Source organism: Ipomoea nil, unplaced genomic scaffold, assembly GCF_001879475.1.
Source record: "Ipomoea nil cultivar Tokyo-kokei standard unplaced genomic scaffold, Asagao_1.1 scaffold2845, whole genome shotgun sequence".
Taxonomy (NCBI): domain Eukaryota; kingdom Viridiplantae; phylum Streptophyta; class Magnoliopsida; order Solanales; family Convolvulaceae; genus Ipomoea; species Ipomoea nil.
Genome location: NW_017619273.1, coordinates 1,095,275 through 1,115,879, shown reverse-complemented (window position 1 = coordinate 1,115,879; position 20,605 = coordinate 1,095,275). Strand labels below are relative to the sequence as shown.

The 20,605-nt window shown below is 38.1% G+C and overlaps 2 protein-coding genes and 1 long non-coding RNA gene across 4 annotated transcripts; 2 read left to right on the top strand and 1 right to left on the bottom strand.

The window, feature by feature from the left end:
- Positions 1-883: 883 nt before the first annotated feature.
- Positions 884-4,909, top strand: LOC109159798. Its single transcript, XM_019307909.1, has one exon. The coding sequence runs from the start codon at positions 884-886 to the stop codon at positions 4,907-4,909; it is 4,026 nt and encodes a 1,341-aa protein (XP_019163454.1).
- A 2,547-nt stretch (positions 4,910-7,456) lies between these two features.
- LOC109160245 (UBP1-associated protein 2B-like) lies at positions 7,457-10,612 on the top strand. 2 transcript variants are annotated; one of them, XR_002050724.1, is made up of 3 exons: positions 7,457-9,041; positions 9,826-9,915; positions 10,265-10,612. XR_002050724.1 is itself a non-coding variant. In XM_019308509.1 (2 exons), the coding sequence occupies exon 1, from the start codon at positions 7,573-7,575 to the stop codon at positions 9,028-9,030; it is 1,458 nt and encodes a 485-aa protein (XP_019164054.1). In that variant the 5' UTR covers positions 7,458-7,572; the 3' UTR covers positions 9,031-9,041; positions 10,265-10,612. The 2 variants fall into 2 exon arrangements, 1 of the variants encoding a protein (XP_019164054.1); XM_019308509.1 differs by lacking the exon at positions 9,826-9,915 and having other exon boundaries at positions 7,458-9,041.
- A 341-nt stretch (positions 10,613-10,953) lies between these two features.
- On the bottom strand, positions 10,954-11,632 carry LOC109160246. The gene is made up of 2 exons (XR_002050725.1): positions 11,379-11,632; positions 10,954-11,078 (listed from the first exon to the last, which is right to left on the bottom strand). It is a non-coding gene; the product is annotated as an uncharacterized LOC109160246 (long non-coding RNA).
- Between the last annotated feature and the right edge of the window lie 8,973 nt (positions 11,633-20,605).

Below are 20,605 nucleotides of genomic sequence, written 5' to 3'. Positions count from 1 at the left end.
CTCCGATCAATCATCATGAGATCGTTGGCCGTTTTCTAACCGAGCGGCCGATCAAACATGAACACATGCAGCAGGTGATGGCTTCGGTCTGGCGCCCGGTGATGGGGGTGCGCGTCCAACCGATCGATGATAATCTCTTTGTGTTCCAGTTTCCGCATCTGAAGGATTTGACCCGCGTGATGGAGGATGGCCCCTGGACCTTTGAGAATCACATGTTCGTGTGCGACAAGGTGCTTGCTGGTGGGAATCCAGAAGAAGTCCCTCTCAACAAGGTATCATTTTGGGTGCAAATCCATGATCTACCCACTATTTATGCCTCCTCGGACTTCATTCAGCGCATCGGAGACTACATCGGGGAATTCATTACCGCCGATCAAAACAATTTCGGGGGCACATGGCGGAGTTTTCTCCGCATCAGAGTACGTATGGACGTCAACGCTCCATTGAAGAGGCGTATGAAACTGTGCCGTAAAGATGGATCAATTCATTGGGTAAGCTTTAAATACGAACGTCTCGGTATATTTTGTTTTTGCTGCGGGATCCTGGGACACTCTGACAAGTTCTGTAAGAGGGTGTACGAAGAAGGATTGGAGCCGGACACTTTCCCCTATGGACCGTGGATGAGAGCTGGGCAAAGGCGACAGGTCCGACCAGTAGGTGCGAAATGGCTTCTGGCCGAACTACCCCCGGTTTCACCGCCATCGGCAAATCCTGGACAGGTTGCTTCTCCGAGTGCAGAAGTGGCTTTAGCGGAGAGTACTGGTTTACAAGGCGATCTGAAGAGACGTAGGGCGGGGAGTACGGAGGGAATTGATGTTGTCATGGCTGAGAATCCAAAAAACTCATCTTCGGCGGGTCTGATCCTACAGACTCGCCCTGCCCAATGAGCACGTTATGCTGGAACTGCCGGGGGTTGGGTAGCGACCGGACAGTTCATGAACTTCTGGGATTTATCTCCAGAAAGCGACCCAGTTTGGTTTTTATTATTGAAACAAAAGCTACTGCAAATAAAGTGGAGGAAACAAGGATACGGATGGGATTTGAAGGTTTACTCTCGGTGGATAGAACAGGTATGGGTGGTGGTCTAGCACTCTTCTGGCGGGATAAAAATATGGTATCGATTCTTAGCTATTCAGAAAGTCATATAGATGCTGTGGTCTCGTTACCAGGAAAGCCGGATTGGCGGATGACTGGCTTCTACGGAAACCCCGATCAATCTAAACGACATCTATCATGGGATTTCTTGCGTGAGCTCAAGAATAGGTCTCAACTCCCGTGGTTCGTCATTGGTGACTTCAATGACATCTCTTGCCAGTCAGAAAAAAGAGGGCCACATCCACAATCATCGGCTCTTATTGAGGGCTTTAATGATGCTCTGGAAGATTGCCAACTTATGGATCTTGGCATGCTGGGAAGCCGTTTCACGTGGGAACGGGGCCGTGGAACAGAAGCGTGGGTCGAGGAGCGGCTTGATAGAGCCGTAGCGACGGCGGAGTGGTCGGACATTTTTGAGGAAGCTGAGGTTGAAAATTTGCTAACATTTACGTCTGACCATAATGCTATTTTCCTTAGTCTGGAAATGCTTAATATTCGAGGAGGGCGGAAAGCATTTAAATTTGAGTCAGCGTGGATTCTTGACGAAGGGTGTGGGAAGGTCGTGGAGCAAGTGTGGCGTCGTTCGAGCGGAGAATTGTTTCATCAACGAATTGCTGAATGTGGCCGGCAACTTAGTCGATGGGGAAAAGAATATTATAACAAGTTTGGCACGCAAGCAAAAAAGTTACGCAACATATTGGAAGTTCTCAGAGATGCCCGGGATCAACAGTCTGTTAATGAGTATATGCTAATTGAAGGAGAATTGCTGACTATCATGCGCCAGGAGGAGATTTTCTGGAAGCAGCGATCGAAACAATTGTGGCTACAACACGGCGATCTGAACACTAAATACTTCCACAAGTCAGCATCGACACGGCGAAGGCGCAATTTTTTGAAGCAAATCAAAAACGAGGATGGCGGTTGGGTGCAGGGGGACGCGATGAAAATGGAGATATTACAATACTATGAAAATATCTTCCGGACAGCGAGCTCGGCCATGGACATATTTGAGAGAGTACCGTGCCGCGTAACAACACGCATGAATGAGGCACTTAAGCTGCTTTTCACATTGGCAGAAGTTAAAACTGCTCTCTTCTCAATGGCCCCGGAGAAGGCACCGGGACCAGATGGTATGACTCCTGCTTTCTTCCAACATTTCTGGCCTATTTTGGGTCACGATCTGTTCATTTTTATTACCAATTGTGTAATTAACAGAAACCTACCGCAAGGACTTAACGAGTCCAACATTGTTCTGATTCCTAAAAAGAAAATGCCTGAAAAAGTCTCTGATCTTAGACTGATTGCGTTATGCAACGTAGCTTACAAGGTGCTGGCTAAAATGCTTGCAAACAGATTAAAAGAAGTGTTACAAAGTGTGGTCTCTATGACTCAAAGTGCGTTTGTCCCAGACAGGCTTTTAACGGACAACATAATCGTCGCAGGGGAAGTAGGACACTACTTAAGACGGAAATCCGGAGGCATAATGGGGTGGACAGCTTTGAAACTTGACATGGCCAAGGCCTACGACCGGATGGAATGGGGATTTTTAAAGGGGATGCTTGCGGCTTTGGGATTTACTCAAGGGTGGATCGAGCTACTTATGATGTGTGTCACTACTGTGACTTACAACATTCAGGTAAACGGGGATCCAGCGGGATCAGTAATCCCGACTCGGGGTATCCGACAGGGCGACCCTTTGTCACCTTACCTCTTCATTTTGTGTGCTGAGGGGCTCTCTATTTTGCTACAGCAAGCCGAAGCAAGAGGTGACATCCATGGGATCCGCATTGCGCGTGGTGCTCCATCAGTATCACACTTATTCTTCGCAGACGATAGCTTACTATTTTTCAGAGCTACATCCGAGGAGGCCCAGACGATAAAAGACTGCTTAGAGATGTACAGCGCAGCTTCAGGCCAAGTCATCAACTACGAAAAGTCCAATGCCATGTTTAGCTCAAATACGGATCACGCTACCCGTCGAACAGTAGCAGATTGCGTGGGGGTCCAAGAAACCACGGACTTAGGCAAATACCTGGGATTGCCTTCGGCGTTGGGCCGCAACAAAACCAGGACTTTCCAGTTTATTGAACAAAAAGTGCGTGAACGAATTGGAGGCTGGCAACAGAAGCTTCTTTCTAGAGCAGGCAAAGAGGTATTACTAAAAAGTATAGCGCAAGCTTTACCTATATTCACCATGTCTGTTTTTCTATTGCCTGAACGACTCTGCTCTACTATTGAAAAACTGTTTAATCGCTATTGGTGGGGCGAAAATAGTTCCGGGAAATCTGGCATCCACTGGATGAGTTGGAGGCGTTTGGCTGTCCCAAAGAAACAAGGTGGCATGGGGTTTAAACGACTTCATGAATTTAATTTGGCTTTACTGGCAAAACAGGGCTGGCGATTATTAATCTACCCGGACTCTCTTGTTGCTCGGATACTGAAAGCGAAGTACTATCCACATAGCGACTTCTTAGACGCACAACTCGGAAACAATCCGAGCTATTTATGGCGAAGTATTTTGGCAGGGCAACCTCTTCTAAAAAAGGGCACGGCACGACGTATTGGTAACGGTTTGGATTCTGCAGTCTGGGGATGGCCATGGTTATCGGACTTGGCCAACCCAAAGTTGCATACCCCATGCACAGAAGCTTTGAAGGAGGCGAAGGTCAGCGGGCTACTAACGCCACATGGAGACTGGGATACGGAAATAATTCGTGATCTTTTCCTCGAGAGCGATGTTCCCCGAATTCTGGCAACACCGGTTTCGCCACAATACCCGGATTCTTGGCGGTGGAAGGACGACATCCGCGGGCTGTACTCGGTAAGGCATGGGTACCGGATCCTAACGTCGAACGAGGAGGAGACGGTCTCACCTGGTGGCTTTACGCACTGGCACAAGTTATGGAAGCTTCCGATTCCTCCTAAAGTCAAAAACCTGCTGTGGAAGTGCGCGAGAGCTATTCTTCCGGTCAAAGAGATTCTAAAGGTACGTAGAGTTTGGATCGGTGGAGGTTGCACTTTTTGTGGCTATCCGCTCGAGACAATAGAACACTTATTATGCGACTGCAACACGGCACAACAGGTGTGGGACGATAGCGACATACTTCGTGGACGATCAGTACAAGGATTAATGGAGGATCTCTTGGGGACTACTATGCTGGACGAGGCTATTCGTATGGCAGCGGTGTTCTGGACCTTGTGGAATGCGAGGAATGACCAAATCTGGAAGGCGGAATATAAACACACGCAAAGTCTTCGAGCTCAGGCTGGTGCTTTGCAACAACTCTGGCAATCTCTGCGTACGCCACCGCACGCCGACAGATCAAATGATTCAGCTATAACCAACTGGAGCCCACCGCCGCACGGATGGATCACTTGCAACGTTGACGCTGCCCTCTTTGGAGACGGTGCGGGCTTTGGTGCGGTGATACGTGACCATACAGGGCGTTTTATCGCAGCACATGGCGGCCACTTGGGGTGTTTAGATGATCCTTTGCTAGCCGAAGCTACTGCGGTCGAAAGAACTCTAACCTGGCTGAAGGGTCTAAATAGAAATAATGCAATAGTCGAGACTGATTGCTTAAATTTTTCTACTGCTTTTAATTCTAGTTGTGTTGATTTTTCTTATGTTGGTTCCATTGTAAAGCAATGTTTAAAGCTTGCTAGTGATATTGGGAACATCAGAGTTCGCCATATCAAAAGGTCAGCGAATCAGGTCGCTCATGTACTAGCTCGGGCAACCGATTCCCCGTCTGTCCTAGGGTCGTGGTTTGACTACCCGCCCCCGTGTATCGCTTCTCTTTTGAGTTATTAATGATATTGTTCTGTTTTTGCTTCAAAAAAAAAAAAATTTTAACCTGTCAAGCATAAGGCAATATATATATATATATATATATATATATATATATATATATATATATATATATATATATATATATATATTAGCGCTCAAATGCGGCAGTGGCTTTAGGTGCGGCGGTGCGGCTATATCAGCATCGTCCATTTTGCTTAATCTAACGGCAGCGGCTAATTTCTGAAGATTTAAAGATTTAAGTGCGTCCTGATAAGTGGGGGGTGTTATGGTAATTGTAGTGGTCATTTATATCAGTCACTTATCAGAATATACCAACATTGTTAACAAAATACACCAATAGTGTTAGGAAAAAGCACCACAATGAAATGCACAAATACACCAAAAAATACACAACACACCCAAAAAATACACCATATAACTCACCACCCTAATGGTGTATTTCTGAACACTGTATGATGCTTTTATTCATACCTAATGGTGCGTTCTGGTGATGCGTATCTAATTTGTGCATGTTTTTTTGGTGTGCATTTTCTAACATGGATGGTGTATATTTGTATAACTATTAGTGCACCCGCACTGACCGCATGAGAAGGCGCGGGCGCACCTGAACTTGGCACAACCACGAATCATCAAATACACCACAGTAAGGTTAATAATGCACCAATAACGAACATAAAACACACGGCACTATGATTTGATATATTCAGGTGCCCAATGACGACTTTAACCTTACAGTTCGTGTAGTGTGAGAACGTGAGCGAAAATATCGGAAAAGCCTGGATGAATGTGATTCGTTGGATTTATCTAATCTAATGGCCTACAATTAACCGCACCGCTGCACCTAAGTACACTGCCGCACTTGAACCTTCCTCTCTCTCTCTCTCTATATATATATATATATATATATGTGTGTGTGTGTGTGTGTGTGTGTGTGTGTGTGTTGTGTGTGTGTGTGTGTGTGTGTGTGTGTGTGTGATCATATGAGAACAAGTACGTAGGAGAAAACTAAGAACTAATAACAACTTTACATCTGGAAAAAATTAAACGCACCAGATTAGATTTAAAAAAAAAAATGTAGTAACATTTTCGTATTTATCACCAACTTTACTATGCAAACGCGAACACTAAAATCTGTAATTTTTACACTTTTCTAGGTTTGCACATTTACGATGTGTTTGGTTGGGAGGAAGGAAAAGAATTGTAATTTGGTGGGAAAAGAACAAGGTAGGAATAATGTAGGAATTCAAATTACATTGTTTGGTAGGGAAGAATAGGGGTGTGTTTGGTTGATGGGTTTTGCCCATAGGAATGGGTATGAAAGTAATTGTTATTGTTTGGTTGATAGGTTTTTAGAAAACTACTATGAGTTTCGAATACCCCATCAATTGAAAAACCCATACCCAAATAAAACAAGGGTTTCATTCCCTTATTCATTTTTGTGAGTATATATCCATTAATGTGTATCCAACTATCAGCTTAGGCTTTTAGTTGAGATGGAGCACATGCTTCAATTTGGTATCAGAGGGTTCGAATCTCAACGCCACTCGTAAACGACTACGGTTTACCGGTCCACGTGTTGGTTGGAATCCACCGTACATGTGAGGGGGCGTGTGAGTATATATCCATTAATGTGTATCCAACTATCAGCTTAGGCTTTTAGTTGAGATGGATCACATGCTTCAATTATTCTCAAGCACTACTATTAGTAATCATTCCCATTTCACCCTACTACCAAACATGTTAAATACTTTTACCAAAACTCATTACCATTACCAAGTATTTGATACCCATTCCGATTCCGATTCTCATGTGTGAACCAAACACACCCTAGAATTAATGGGGATGAGAAGGAAAAAGTGGTATAAAGACTAAAATGTCCTTGTGTAATAATAATAATAATAACAATCAACAAGGGTATTTTTGTCCTTTCTTACACTTTTTTCTTTCCGAAAAGCATTGAATTACATTTCATGGGGTTACCCCATGAATTACAATTCAACAAAATGAGGGAATTGCAATTCTCTCCAACCAAACACTGTAATTGAAGCCTTCATTCAATTAAAAAAAAAAGTCTTTATTGAATTACAATTCAATTACAACTAAATTACATCAAGAAAATATTGGAGCCAAATTTAGCTAGTTTTTTTGCACCCGCCGTACAACACCGTCCCGTTCCCCAATGACCATTGTCTTCACCGGCGAGTACTTTGTCGGCCTCCACCACGACGTTCACTGATGATTTTCTTCGCCGGCGAAGGAATGAATGAGAAAGAAATGAAATGCAAAAATATTAAAATATCTTCATTATTTTAATCATTAAAATTTTTTAGTGAGTTTTAGCTGTTAAAAGTGATAAAATTTAAATAGTTAAGTTACTAAGTTAATAATTTTGAAAGTTGTGAAGTGCAATTAATAAGACCCTATATTGAGGACCAAAATTGCAATTTAGTTTAATTGAAAATTTGTCTTTATAAACTGAGGCAGGTTTAAGAGGCCCGGAAACTTATTAAGTTATCAAATTAAAATTTCATATATATGTATACGCACTGTACACAGCAAAATCAGGCTGCTCATTCGTCATATCGCTTTCCTCTTTCCTGATTTTATTTCTCCGAAACCCTTGCCAGCTTCCCCATCTGAGAGCTCTATTATTCAGCCTAGCAATGGCCAAGAAGCGAAAGTCTCGGGCTTCCCAGCAGCCCGAACCTCAACCCCAACCGGAACCAGTCCAAGAACAGGTCAAAGTTGAAGAACAAGAACAGTCGCAACCGGAAGTTGATCCCGAACCGGAATCAACCAATCAAGTGGCCCAAGAAGAGAAGGAGCAAGTATTAGTAAAGAAAGAAGTTGGAGAGGGTCCGGGAGAGCAGCCGGAGCAGATGGAAGTTGAGGACTTGAATGGTAATGGGGCTGAAAAAGGGAAAGGAAATTGCTCTGACGACGCCGTTCCGGCTAGAACAGCTAACGGAGGGGAGGAGGAGGAGGATTTAGAGGAAGAACCTCTCGAGAAGGTTCTGGAACCCTTCTCGAAGGACCAGCTGATGTTGATTGTTCAGGAGGCTGTAACCAAACATCGAGATTTCATGGAAAATGTTACGGCATGGGCCGATAAAGACCCCTCGCATCGGAAAATTTTTGTGCACGGTCTGGGATGGGACGCCACGGCCGAAACCCTAACCAATGTGTTCGGCAAGTATGGTGAGATCGAGGACTGCAAGGCCGTTACTGATAAAGTCTCCGGGAAGTCGAAAGGATATGCATTTATACTCTTCAAGCACCGGAGTGGAGCTAGGAAAGCTTTGAAAGAGCCGCAGAAGAAGATTGGGAATCGGATGGCCTCGTGTCAACTGGCTTCTTCTGGGCCTGGGCCTGGACCTGGATCTGCGCCACCTCCTAATACACCTCCAGTCTCTGAGTATACTCAGAGGAAGATTTTCGTTAGCAATGTTTCTGCAAATTTTGATCCCCAGAAACTATTCGCATTCTTTTCTAAGTATGGGGAGATTGAGGAGGGACCATTGGGGTTGGATAAGCTATCAGGGAAACCAAAAGGTTTCTGCTTGTTTGTGTACAAGACAGCTGAGGGTGCAATGAAGGCATTGGAGGAGCCCCATAAGATTTTCGAGGGGCAACCATTGAATTGCTCTAAGGCAATTGATGGTCCAAAGCAAAATAAGAATTTCCGTCAACCTCAAGCTCAACATCAACATCATCATAAGCAGCAACAATACTATCAGCATACAGCAAAGAAGGGAAAGTATTCAGCTGGTGGAGTTGGAAGTGCAACTACTTCAACGGGGCATTTAATTCGGCCACCACCTGGTCCTGCACCTGTGGGATTCAATCCTGCAGTTGCCCCGGTTCTTGGGCAGGCACTGACAGCATTGTTGGCCACCCAAGGAGGTGGATTTGGGATAGGCAACTTTCTTGGAGGGCTTGGGCCTGTGAATCCTCAGGGAGTGCCACCTGGGATGAACAACTCAACAGGATATGGGGCCCAGGGTGCTGCAGCTGGCTATGGAATTCAGCCAGGAATGCAGGGAGGATATCAAAACCCGCAGATGGGACATGGAGGTGTGAGGCCACAAGGAGGTGCTCCCTATATGGGGCGTGGTCGTTAGGACTGCAGAAGGTATATTACTCCATATTATTATGTTGTTTATTCGTTTGTCTTATGATATTTGCTCTATACAATTGGATAGTTATCTATAACCTATATTGCCTTAATTTTTGGTAGAAATAGATGGTGGAGCCCTAAACTCATATGAATGTTTTTGATGCATTTGAGCAATCTGATAATAAGAATCAAATTATATGCTACTCTATAGCTTGCATTGAACATGCTAAAAACCAAACATAATCTACTATCTTGCACTGGGAATAAAGCCAAAGGCTTAGTAGATTTGTAGTTGACCTGATAGTTTGATGATTTGTATGGAATCTGTTGTTATATTTTCTGTTAATAGAGAACTTGTATTATTATTATTATTGTTGTTGTTGTTGTTGTTGTTATTGTTATTATTATTATGGTTACTGGTTAAAAGAAACAGACCGGTTATTATAGTTCTGGTTGTTGTTGCTTTTTTTTTTTTTTTTTTTTTTTTTTTTTTTTTTTTTTTCCCTTCTCCTTGAATAATTCAGCATACTGTTATCAATAATATTGCCTAGGATGCTAGAAAACAAAGAGATTTGAAGGATTTATAATACCTCTTTCCATGCAAGTACTTTTTACCAAACAAAAAAAGCATATAATAAGAAAAGAATAAACATGAAAGAAAAGAGTCGGTTGAATAGAATTTAACAGACTTGTATCTTAGGTTACCCGTTACCCCATAATTTCCACTGCTTTTACATGTCCATTTCTTATCATAGTCGGTCTTCTTAATAATTGTTTGATGTACGCACACTTCTTCCTCAGTATGGAGGAACCTTTTATGAGTTCTGTTTCATGGATCTAATGACCTAAGTCATGTCCAACTGACCATCATGTTCCCTGCTCTGCTAAGGTAAGTGTATGTTTTGAAGCCAGTTTACCGTCTCTGGAGGTATTAGATTATGCTAGATTGGATAAGCCCCTAATGATGCAACATTGTGTCATGGCTAATGGTTCTGTAATTTTACCAAAAATTAATTGAGGACTTCTACAACTAAACTTTCTTTATCGTGAATAGACTTTGAGCTAATGTTTGTTGGTGTTTTTCTAAATTTCCTTCTACGTATTATATTATTATTTTTTAATGATTCTAATGAACTAAAACTTTTATTTAACTTTTTGAACTTCCAATACTTTTTTGTTTTATGCAAAAATTCTTTCGCAAACAAAAGTTTTTTATGTTTTTCCTATTCATTGTGCAGATTCCTTCATAAATCCATCACTGTTTTTGTTTTGGACTGGTGATTCTTCCCAAGTTCCAGGAACAAATGCAAATGACGTCTTTATTGTAACCCTCCCCCCCAAAAAAACATCTCTTTGCTTAAAGACCAGAATCTTCAATTTGCATCTTTTATATTGAGAATGTTTCTAAACTATGTAAAATTTTCACCGTATTTCTTTCTATATTGGATTGAGAAGCATTCCAATCCCTCCAGAATTTAAGTTGGCTTATGTAGCAACCTTTTCCAAAAATTAGTTACTGCTCTATCTTTTGAATAAGGCTAAGTTTTATTCCATATTATACAAGGTACTCTATTACATCTGATTTACTTAATTACTTCTGAGTGCACTCTCCTGCCCTCCCCACGTCCAAGCGAAGGGGTAAAAAAACAAAGAAAAAGATATTCTCAAAGTTGTTAAACTTGTCTGCTGATATTTCTAAGTTTGCTTCTGCCCTGGTTGATTGCATGGAATTAATGATGTTAGTTGCTAGGTTGTCAGCTAACATATTTCACGGCCATCTTCTAACGGCTTATGGTGCAGGTAACTATTGCTATCTCCTGCTTCTATCTAGTTTATGGGTTCTGGCAGTTCAGAGATTTTCATTGGCATGAGAATAATCTGAGCAATTGCACCTTGTTTAGGTTTGTTTTTTTTTTTTTTTTTTTTAATCGACATTCCACACTTCAATTTAAATTCACTTTTTCTTCTAATTCTTCTTTTAATTTGGAAAATTGATGTGGGGTTGCTAAGAGGGCGGCTTAGTCATTGGTGGTGCCTTTGGCCATTATAGAGCTTTTGGCCCTATTTGGTAACATAATTAGCTTATCAGTCAATTTTGACTTATTTGATCACTATTAGCTCTAAGTGTTTGATTAATTAGCTTTTTGTAATAGCTTATTGCTACAAAATGCTAAAATTCAAAAAGTTATTCAAAACAGTTTTTTTGTTCAGCTTTTTGAAAAAGTCATTTTGCATGTAATTAGCTATCAGCTGACAGCTAATTTATCAAACATCATTATACTATCAGCTAAAGTTATTAACTAGTCAAGTCCACTAACCCAATCAGTTAACAGCTATCACCTATTTACCAACCACCCCCTTTTCTCTTTTCTCATTATCCTAATAGAGAGCCCCTTTTATATTTTGTTTCTGGAAGCAATAGTGAGGTGGTTGGATGGTAGAGAGGGGCGTAGGGTGTTAAATACGAAGTTTAGAGGTTGTGGGGTTTGCTGTTGGTGGTGTTGGGGGCGATGCCGGAGGTAGATGATGGTTGGGACGGTGGAGTGAGGAAAGTGGAGGAAGACGAGAGCTGTGATAACAAAGGAGGGGAGAATGTTGGATTGTGGGTTTTAGGCACTAGAATGGGTAATTAGGTATTGAGTTAAGTTCAAATGAGAACCACTATATTATAGAGGGCTGTGCAGACTGGACGACTGGTGTAGTCGCGTGCCATTAGTCTGTATGTCGTGTGCTTGGCTTAATGTAGTCGTGTGTCACAGTTTGTATGTCGTTTGCATATGTTTGTTAATTAATAGAGCCTGGGTTCGAAACCTGACGTTTACATGTATTCTTGTGTGCCATTGTGTGCATGATACTAATTTGTTGTATGTCCGTAATCAGTCCACATAGTCCTCTATATATTGTGGTCTTCATGTGAACTCAACCCATTAGGTATTATATTCTCAAGAAGTAAATCTCTTATTATATGTCTAAATTTTATTGATTAAGAAAAGAGAAAGAAATAAAAATTTCTTCATTCATTCTATACAGGATCGGAGAGAAACTCTAGAGACCAAATTTTTGAAGAAGTCAGAAGGGTAGGAGCCCTTCCATTTTGTTCTCTCTCCCTTCCTTCCCTCTTTACCTCTTCTTTTTTTTTTTTTTTTTTTTTTTTTTTTTTTTTGAAACCAGCCCTCTTTACTTCTTTAAGAGAAGGATTTTGTTCACATGGATTTAATTTACTGGTTCAATAGGCAACTTTTGGGGAAAGCGACTAAGTGGGTGTATATAGTCATGACTTTATTGACTTTTAAAGATTTTTTTTTTTTTTTTTTTAACTTTAAAAGTTTGGAGATATTTAATTCAAATTTTTTGGAAGCCTTTAAAAGTCAACGGTATTCAATCAAGATTTTTAAATAGTCTTTAAAAGTCGGGTGCTATTTGATTAAGACTTTTAAATAGTCTTTAATAAAAGTAATGTGGTATTAAAAAAAAATAGGAATAAGGGTCAAATAAACCACTGAACTGCACACCAAGTTGCAATCAGGCTATCGAACTCAAAAAAAGTACAATTGGGTCTTTGAACTACACAAATTCATGCAATTAGGTCTAAAATGACCTATTTACCTAATACTTTGCTGACGTGGAGGTTGTGGATTATAAAAATAATTTTAAAATTAATTTTAAACAAAATTAATTAAAAAAAATCAAAAAAACAGAACGGCCGGATACAAAATTGTCTCCGGCCGTTCTTTGTCTCCATAGCCATGGAGACGAAGGTCTCTTCGTCTCTCTGGCCGGAGAGACGAACAGCTAATACCAAGGCCCCCCCTAGGAAATGCTATTCGATCCCTTTGCGAAGGTAATAGTTCATTCCTAGGCATGTTATTTCCATGACAAAATGATCCAACCAAACGATGGAATAGGTCTATTCCAAGAAATGTTATTCCATTCCTGACCTATTCTATGAACCAAACATGCCCTGAAGGTTTTCTATTTTTATTTAAACTCTATTTTTTTTCTACCTATTTAAACTTTATAAACATTATACCTAAATTTAATAAATTATTTTTCTTTATTATCCTATATTTTTTTTTACCTAAACTCTACTAAAAATTTTTCTCTCCAAAACTTTACAATCTTTCTCTAAAAACTTGAATTATTGCTTGTATATTTTGATTTTTTAATTTTTTTTCTATGAACTTTTTATCCCTAACTTCTAAAATTTCTCTATAAACTTTTCTCCCTAACTTCTAAACATCATTTAACAATTTTTTTTCTCCTTAAATACATTAACAAATCAAATTTTGCATCTATTATTGTCAAATTTTACTATATATTTTATAATATTTATATAAATGCTTTTATATTTTGATTTTTATACTCTTTATATTTATATTCGTAATGTGTGTGTGTGACAACAGGATACTACGAATAGCGAACTATTGTTCCTAACAGGAATTTGGGGTGCAATCAGTAGCACCTTGTTGCTGCTCGCAGTCCCAAATTGCTATTGCAAATAATAGTTCTTTGCTTGATGCCTAACTGTATGTATAACAACAGGATACTACGAATAGCGAACTATTTTTCCCAACAGGAATTTGGGGTGCAATCAGTAGCATCTTGTTGCTGATCGCAGTCTTAAATTGCTATTGCAAATAATAGCTCTTTGCTTGATGCCTAACTGTATGTATAACAACAGGATACTACGAATAGCGAACTATTTTTCCCAACAGGAATTTGGGGTGCAATCAGTAGCATCTTGTTGCTGATCGCAGTCTTAAATTGCTATTGCAAATAATAGCTCTTTGCTTGATGCCTAGCAGTATATTCAAGTATAACTTATATATATATATTATCTGTTTTTATTATTTTATTATTTTTTTTGTTGAAAGTTACTGGCTCTATTACATTGTAGTATCTGTTCATATACTTTCTCAACCTACTGAAACACAAAGAACCAATAACGCCTCCACTGAGGCTTGAACTCATAATCTTCCAAATGGAAATCCAACCCGGGTACCATTAGACCACATAGTCCTGGTAACTAGTAATTATATTTTAAAATATTTTATTTGAATAATTCTATTACTATAGATTTTAGTGTATAAAATTGTTATGAATTTCTTATGGAATTTTTAGTTTTTTTTTTTTTTTTTTTTTTTTTTTTTTTTTTTTTTTTTTTTTGATGCTTATTAGTACTATATAAGTAATCAGTATATAAGTCTCACCACACTATGAATAAAAATAATAATGTTGAGAATGTTGATGTGGGTGAAGAACTATATAATAAGAAAAATATTATGATATATTATAATATGCATGTTTTGTAAGAAAATTATAAGAATCGAAATCATTGAATGTGGTAGGGAATACCCCGATCGACATGCTACGTGTTTTATTGTTATTTATGCAGTTTTACAGATCGAATATTCTTGAAGGAACCCGGTCGGACCCGACCGGTGCATCTCCCGACCAACGTCTCCAAACACTCGACCGATGGCCCTTGGATGAGAGAGCTAGGAAGAAGCACGTGGCAACGTTACGTGCTGACAGGCAGGGCTCGCGGGGTGGAGACACGTCGTGGGTTACATGCTGGCCGGCTGGAATTGTGTCTCCGGTCTAGTGGCTATAAATACCCGCGGCGGCAACAGTGTGAAGGACTTTTGGAACGATCGATAGGCTATTTACAGAGCTGCCCGACCGCAGTCAGTCGGCCCTCGGAATAGTCATTTAGATTGTATTAGGTCCTTCTACACGATCAATAAAAGACTTGCCTTAACTTAGTCGTATTTCTTACTTTGACCGCATTGCGTGGAATTAGTACTATCAGAATGCTTGTAAGGATGTATTCAATTTAGAATTTCAATGACTTTTGTAGTTTTTTAAAGTAAAAAAAGTTTATAAAAATTTGTGAATGTTTTTTATATAGACTTTTATAATCTTACAAAGTTTTTAAAAGTTTTGAACAACTCTACGAAAGTCACTAAAAGTTTATTAAACTCTATCATTTTAGAAGTTTTTTTTTACAAAAGTCATGATTGAATATACTCTTCTAAGGTTTACAACTAGGCAACGACAGTGTGGAGATCATATCTATAGTAGATAGATCTCTTGTGCAGATATTTGGTCATGTCTACTGAGTTACTGAGTTACTGTGATTTATATCCTCCTAAATGCTCTGTCGGATTGGGGTTGAAAATCCAACCTTTTGGGGGAAGAAGAGATAAGGATTTTAATTGGTTTCTTCTCCGTCTTGTACTTGAAGAGTTCAAAGGTTGTGGTGGCGTGAGAGATTTTGGTTTTTGGTGAAAAATTAAGGGCGGGTTAAAAGAATAACTTTTGCCTGAAGCTAAGGTTGGGAAGGTGGCGTTGATGGGGTTAGAAGATTGGAATGTGTGGTGGCAGAACTCAGAAGCAGCGATGAGGATGGATGGTGGCAGCCTGTATTTGGTGATCTATGACTTCACAATCATTATCAATGTGACCCTTAACACATTATTCCAAAAGGCTGAACCCCAACCCTAAGGGTCCCCCACACCCCGGCCCGACAGAGCATTTGGGAAGATGTAAATCATGGTGACTCAACTGAACATGAACCACAGAGGCTAGACCGGTGCTCACTGCGCACAAGGAACCCCCTCATGATCAATGTGACCCTTAACACATAATTGAATGAATGTTTGGTTTTAATGAATTATTATATATATATATATATATATATATATATTACGAATATAAACATAAAAAATCAAAATCAAAATATATAGTATTTATATGAATATTATGAAACAAATACTAAAATTTGACGATGAAAAATTTACTTTGTTCATGTATTTAGGGAGAATTAGAGAAAGTTAGGGATGAAAAATTCATAGAAAAAATAAAAATCAATATAAACAAGCAATAATGAACTAAAAACAATATTATTTCGAATTTTTAGAGAAAGATTGTAAAGTTCAGGAGAGAGAAAAAAATGGTAGAGTTTAGGTATGAGGAAAATATAGGATAATGAAGAAAAAAAATAATTTTATTAAATTTAGATAGGTTTATAAAGTTTAAATATGGAGAAAAAATAGAGTTTAAATAGAGAGATAAAATATTCAGAGTTGTTAGAAAGAAAAATTTTTAAATCTTGGGGTTGATGGTTTGATTTCAAGTATGTATATTTGAGAAGGAAAAGTCTAAGTCCTAAAATTAAAAAGTTTACAGAAGTTCATAACTTTTTAAATACCACATGACTTTTAAAGACTCTTTAAAAGTCTTAATCGAATACCACACGACTTTTAAAGACTCTTTAAAAATCTTGATTGAATAACGCCTAACTTTAAAGACTCTCTAAAAGTTTAAATTTAATACCTCTAAACTTTTAAAGTTCATAAAAGTTTTTAAAACTCTACAAAAGTCATGATTGAATACACCCCCTAAATCTTTTAGACTATTATAGTACCCATAGGATTGTATAGAATTGTTGGGAGAATTGTAAAGATAGAATCCTAATAGTAACATCACGTTGATCTCCACCCATAGCTATCATAGGATTCTATCGACTTGATCTTACTACTAGAATTTTCCCTACAATTTTATACAATTCTATGGGTTCTATAGTCTAGAAGATTCTATGAATCACTATATTCGACATCTCTAGAGTTATGTACATAATTTCAAAATATTTTACAAACTTGGGAAAACTATATACAAATGCAGAAAATTGTCGCAACAATGTAGCTAACCTCTCATGGGGGCTCATTTTGTAAGTATCAAAGTTCTAAGTTCTTAGAGCATTCACATCAGTCCAAGACTTTTTGTGGTTTTTTATGTGCCACTTAGAAGAGAGAACAATGATAAAAAATAAAAGGAGACAAAATAAAAGGAAAAAAAAAAACAAAACAAAAAAAATTCTGACAAAAAAAAAAAAGAAGACCTTTCATCTTCAGAGTGCCCCGCCAGCTGGCGGCCACTCTGAAGTGCCCCAACGGGCAATGCGCGTTAAGCACGCTGCTGTTCTTTTTTAATAATAATAATAATAATAATAATAATAATAATAATAATATTATTATTATTATTATTATTATTATTATTATTATTATCATTAAATTATTTTTGACAAAATCTTGGGTTTTGCAGGAGGAAAAAACAATTAAAAAATCATCCTCTACAACAATAAAAAATCATCTCAATTTTTTTGGGCTTACAAAAATCAAGAAAAAATCACTGATATGGTTGCTCTTAGGATGAGAACGGTGTAAACTGTATTAGATGAACTGCGCTTACAACTGTACAGACTGAAGGAATATATACAAGAGAGAGTCATAGAGAGAAGGATAGGAAGTCATAATATGACTCAAATAAATAGAGTCCTAATACTCCCCTCAAGCACATGGTAGGGATGGCAACGGGGCGGGGACGGGGAGTATACTCCCCGTCCTAGTTCCCACGACCCCAGCCCCATCCCCATCCCCGTCCCCGTCCCTAGCGGGGAATTGAAAAAATTCCCCGTCCCCATCCCCGCGGTGAATTTGGCGGGGATGGGGAATCCCCATCCCCGATCAACCCATAGTTAATGTGTGAAAGTAATATAATTTTTTAAAAATAAAAACAAAAAAAATTAATATCCATAATCAATATATTCTAATAATCTAATTAATTCTATATATACACATTCAATATTCACAGTGCATGGCAATGTAATCAATATTCAATATATTCCAAATTTTAATTCATTCAATATATACATATTGTTTGAATAATAGAATAGTATTTACTGTGTTTTAAATTTTAATTTTAAAATCTAATAAAACTAATAATCTAATTCCTAATATATATATATATATATATATATATATATATATATATATATATATATATATATATGTATATATATATGTATATATATATATGTATATATATATGTATATATATATATATATATATATATATATATGTATGTATAAGATTATATTCATGTACAAACAGTACTTAAAATATAAACGTATGGATTACTTTGCCTTTCGACGGGTTGGATTAGGTTGTGGGAGTTCTGTCCGTTTATATATATATATATATATATATATATATATATATATATATATATATATATATATATATATATATATATATATATATATATATATATATATATATATATATATATATATATATATATATATATATATATATATATATTTTAATTTTCGGGGACGGGGCGGGGCGGGGAGGGGTATCCCCGTCCCCGTCCCCGTTCTCCGAAATTTTTCCCCGTCCCCGGCACATTGCCATCCCTAGCACATGGTATACTAGTAATCTGTATCTTGTCTCTAAAAAAAGAAAATCTAGGACTAGGTAAAGCTTTAGTAAATATGTCTGCAAGGTGATCTTTTGTAGAGATGAAGTTAACTAGAATGTCTCCATTAGCAACTTTATTTCGAACGAAGTGATAGTCAATTTTCACGTGCTTGGTATGAGCATGGAAGATGGGGTTTGCACACATATAAGTAGCACCAAGATTATCACTCCATAATTTGGGAACAGATATAACTGACACTTTAATCTCACGCAGGAAAGAGACTATCCATGTTACTTCAGCACAGACATCTGCTAGAGCTTTGTATTCTGCCTCAGTAGAAGATCTAGCAACAGTTCTTTGTTTCTTATAGACCCAAGATCAAAGAGTATAGCTAGGTGAATCTAATCTAAACCTAACCTAGAGAGAGAAAGCTCTCTGGAAATCTCAGCTGAAAAATACAAAAAATGAAAGATAGTTCAATTAATTCCACCAAGTCTCCTTTTTAAAAGCAGATTTTCTGTTCTATCTATGCCTGGGCGTACGAGCGTATGCTTGTGCGTACGCGCTCCAGGCCACCTGCGGCAAAAATGACTTTTTTTGCCCTTTATTTTGTTCCAAATTGCCTTCAAACCACTCAATTTCCTGAAATATTCAATATTGGTCCCAAAAATATGATTTATATGAAAATCTATCAATTAAATACACAATTAATACCAAAACGACTCAATTTAGGCAAATAAGAGCACATAAATACCCCCTAAAAGTAGTACATTTTAGCACTTATCAAAAAGCTTACCCCTCGGGTAGACTTAGCATTCACAAAGATTTTTCAAAATTTCAGTGAGTCTCTTCACTCCCCACCCCTCTAGACTTACTCCTAACCCTTATCGGGACCAACCGATCAAATCAAGAATTCATTTATGACAGAAGTGACAACAAGAGGAAGCATGTATCACGCCAATTAATAGGGTTTTGTTGCAAAAACTATGTTTAGGGTACTATCCAGTGAGAGTGCTTCCCTCTAAAATTGTTATTGCACCAGTTAATCTTACATTTCTGCCACATGTCATAGTTATGCATTCTTAAAATATTTACTTTTTGAAAAATTTGATAATCTTGCATTGATATACGCTAGGATACCGAATGATACTTTGATAAATTATGAAACACTAATTTAAAAATACACATTGGGTATTGGACTATTCGTGCAATGCGTGTGTAACTAGTAATATAATAATATAATAAAAGCCAATGAACGTAAGGATATAACGGGAATAAAAATGTGTTGGTGTAATTGTGTGTTATAAAAGATTATACTTTGTGCTATTCTTATTGTACAAAGTCCAATTAATTTCATACATAGGCAGCTCAGTTGGTCACAACGGTGAAGTTTGAGAATAATGAGTAATGACCCAGCTGAGATAGAGATGTTTAGTCGAAGAGGAGGTGGCAATTTTGTAGTTTTGCTAAAGTTGAATGGCCGGTTGAAACTACTAATTCTTTTTTCTTTTTTTTTTTTTTTAAAAAAAAAGAAAACACAACACTTATATTAATTCAAATCGTTACAAAGTACATCATAAAGAAATCTAGGAGGGGTTGATCTCCACTCTTTACGATCGGCTATGAATATTGCTTCCCTTGCCAATGTATGGGCAACCATATTCGCGGTTCAAAACATTAAGAAAACACTTATCTAGTTGTCTAATATTCTCTATTCCTCTAAGATAAGATGAAAAGAAGTTCAATCCGAGGGATTCTTAATTCCTTCCACGACCACCTGTGCGTCCGTTTCGATTTGAACATCATCCAAATCCAGAGTTTTCAACCAGTTTAGAGCCTCCATAATTCCAATTCCATTTGAATCCCGCAAAATGAAGCCGAAGCCTGTTGCTCTCAGGTCTTTATCATTTGCCGCGTCAACGTTTTGTTTAAGATGGCCAGCCTGTGGTTTTTTTCCACTCTTCATCTTGTCTCTCTCTCTAGCTACGGTTTTATGAGCTTCTAACTTTCATTGCTGCTATGTTGACTTTTCCATCATATTTAGGGGTTTTAATCAAATTTCTTCTTTGCTCTCATTTTAAACCAGACTACAGTCATATTCAAGATTTTTTTTTTTTTTTTTTTCCAAAAAAGAAGAAAAAATAATGCCCAGAAAACATTACTAAAACACTTGAGCCAAAACCAATAAATTACAGTGGAATATGTAGGAAGCGAATCAAGATGTAGCTAATCCCAGCAAAAACAAAAACAAAACAAAACAAAAAAAAAAGAATGGTGCGATCTCCGTTTTTTAAATACATTTTAAAAGGAATGA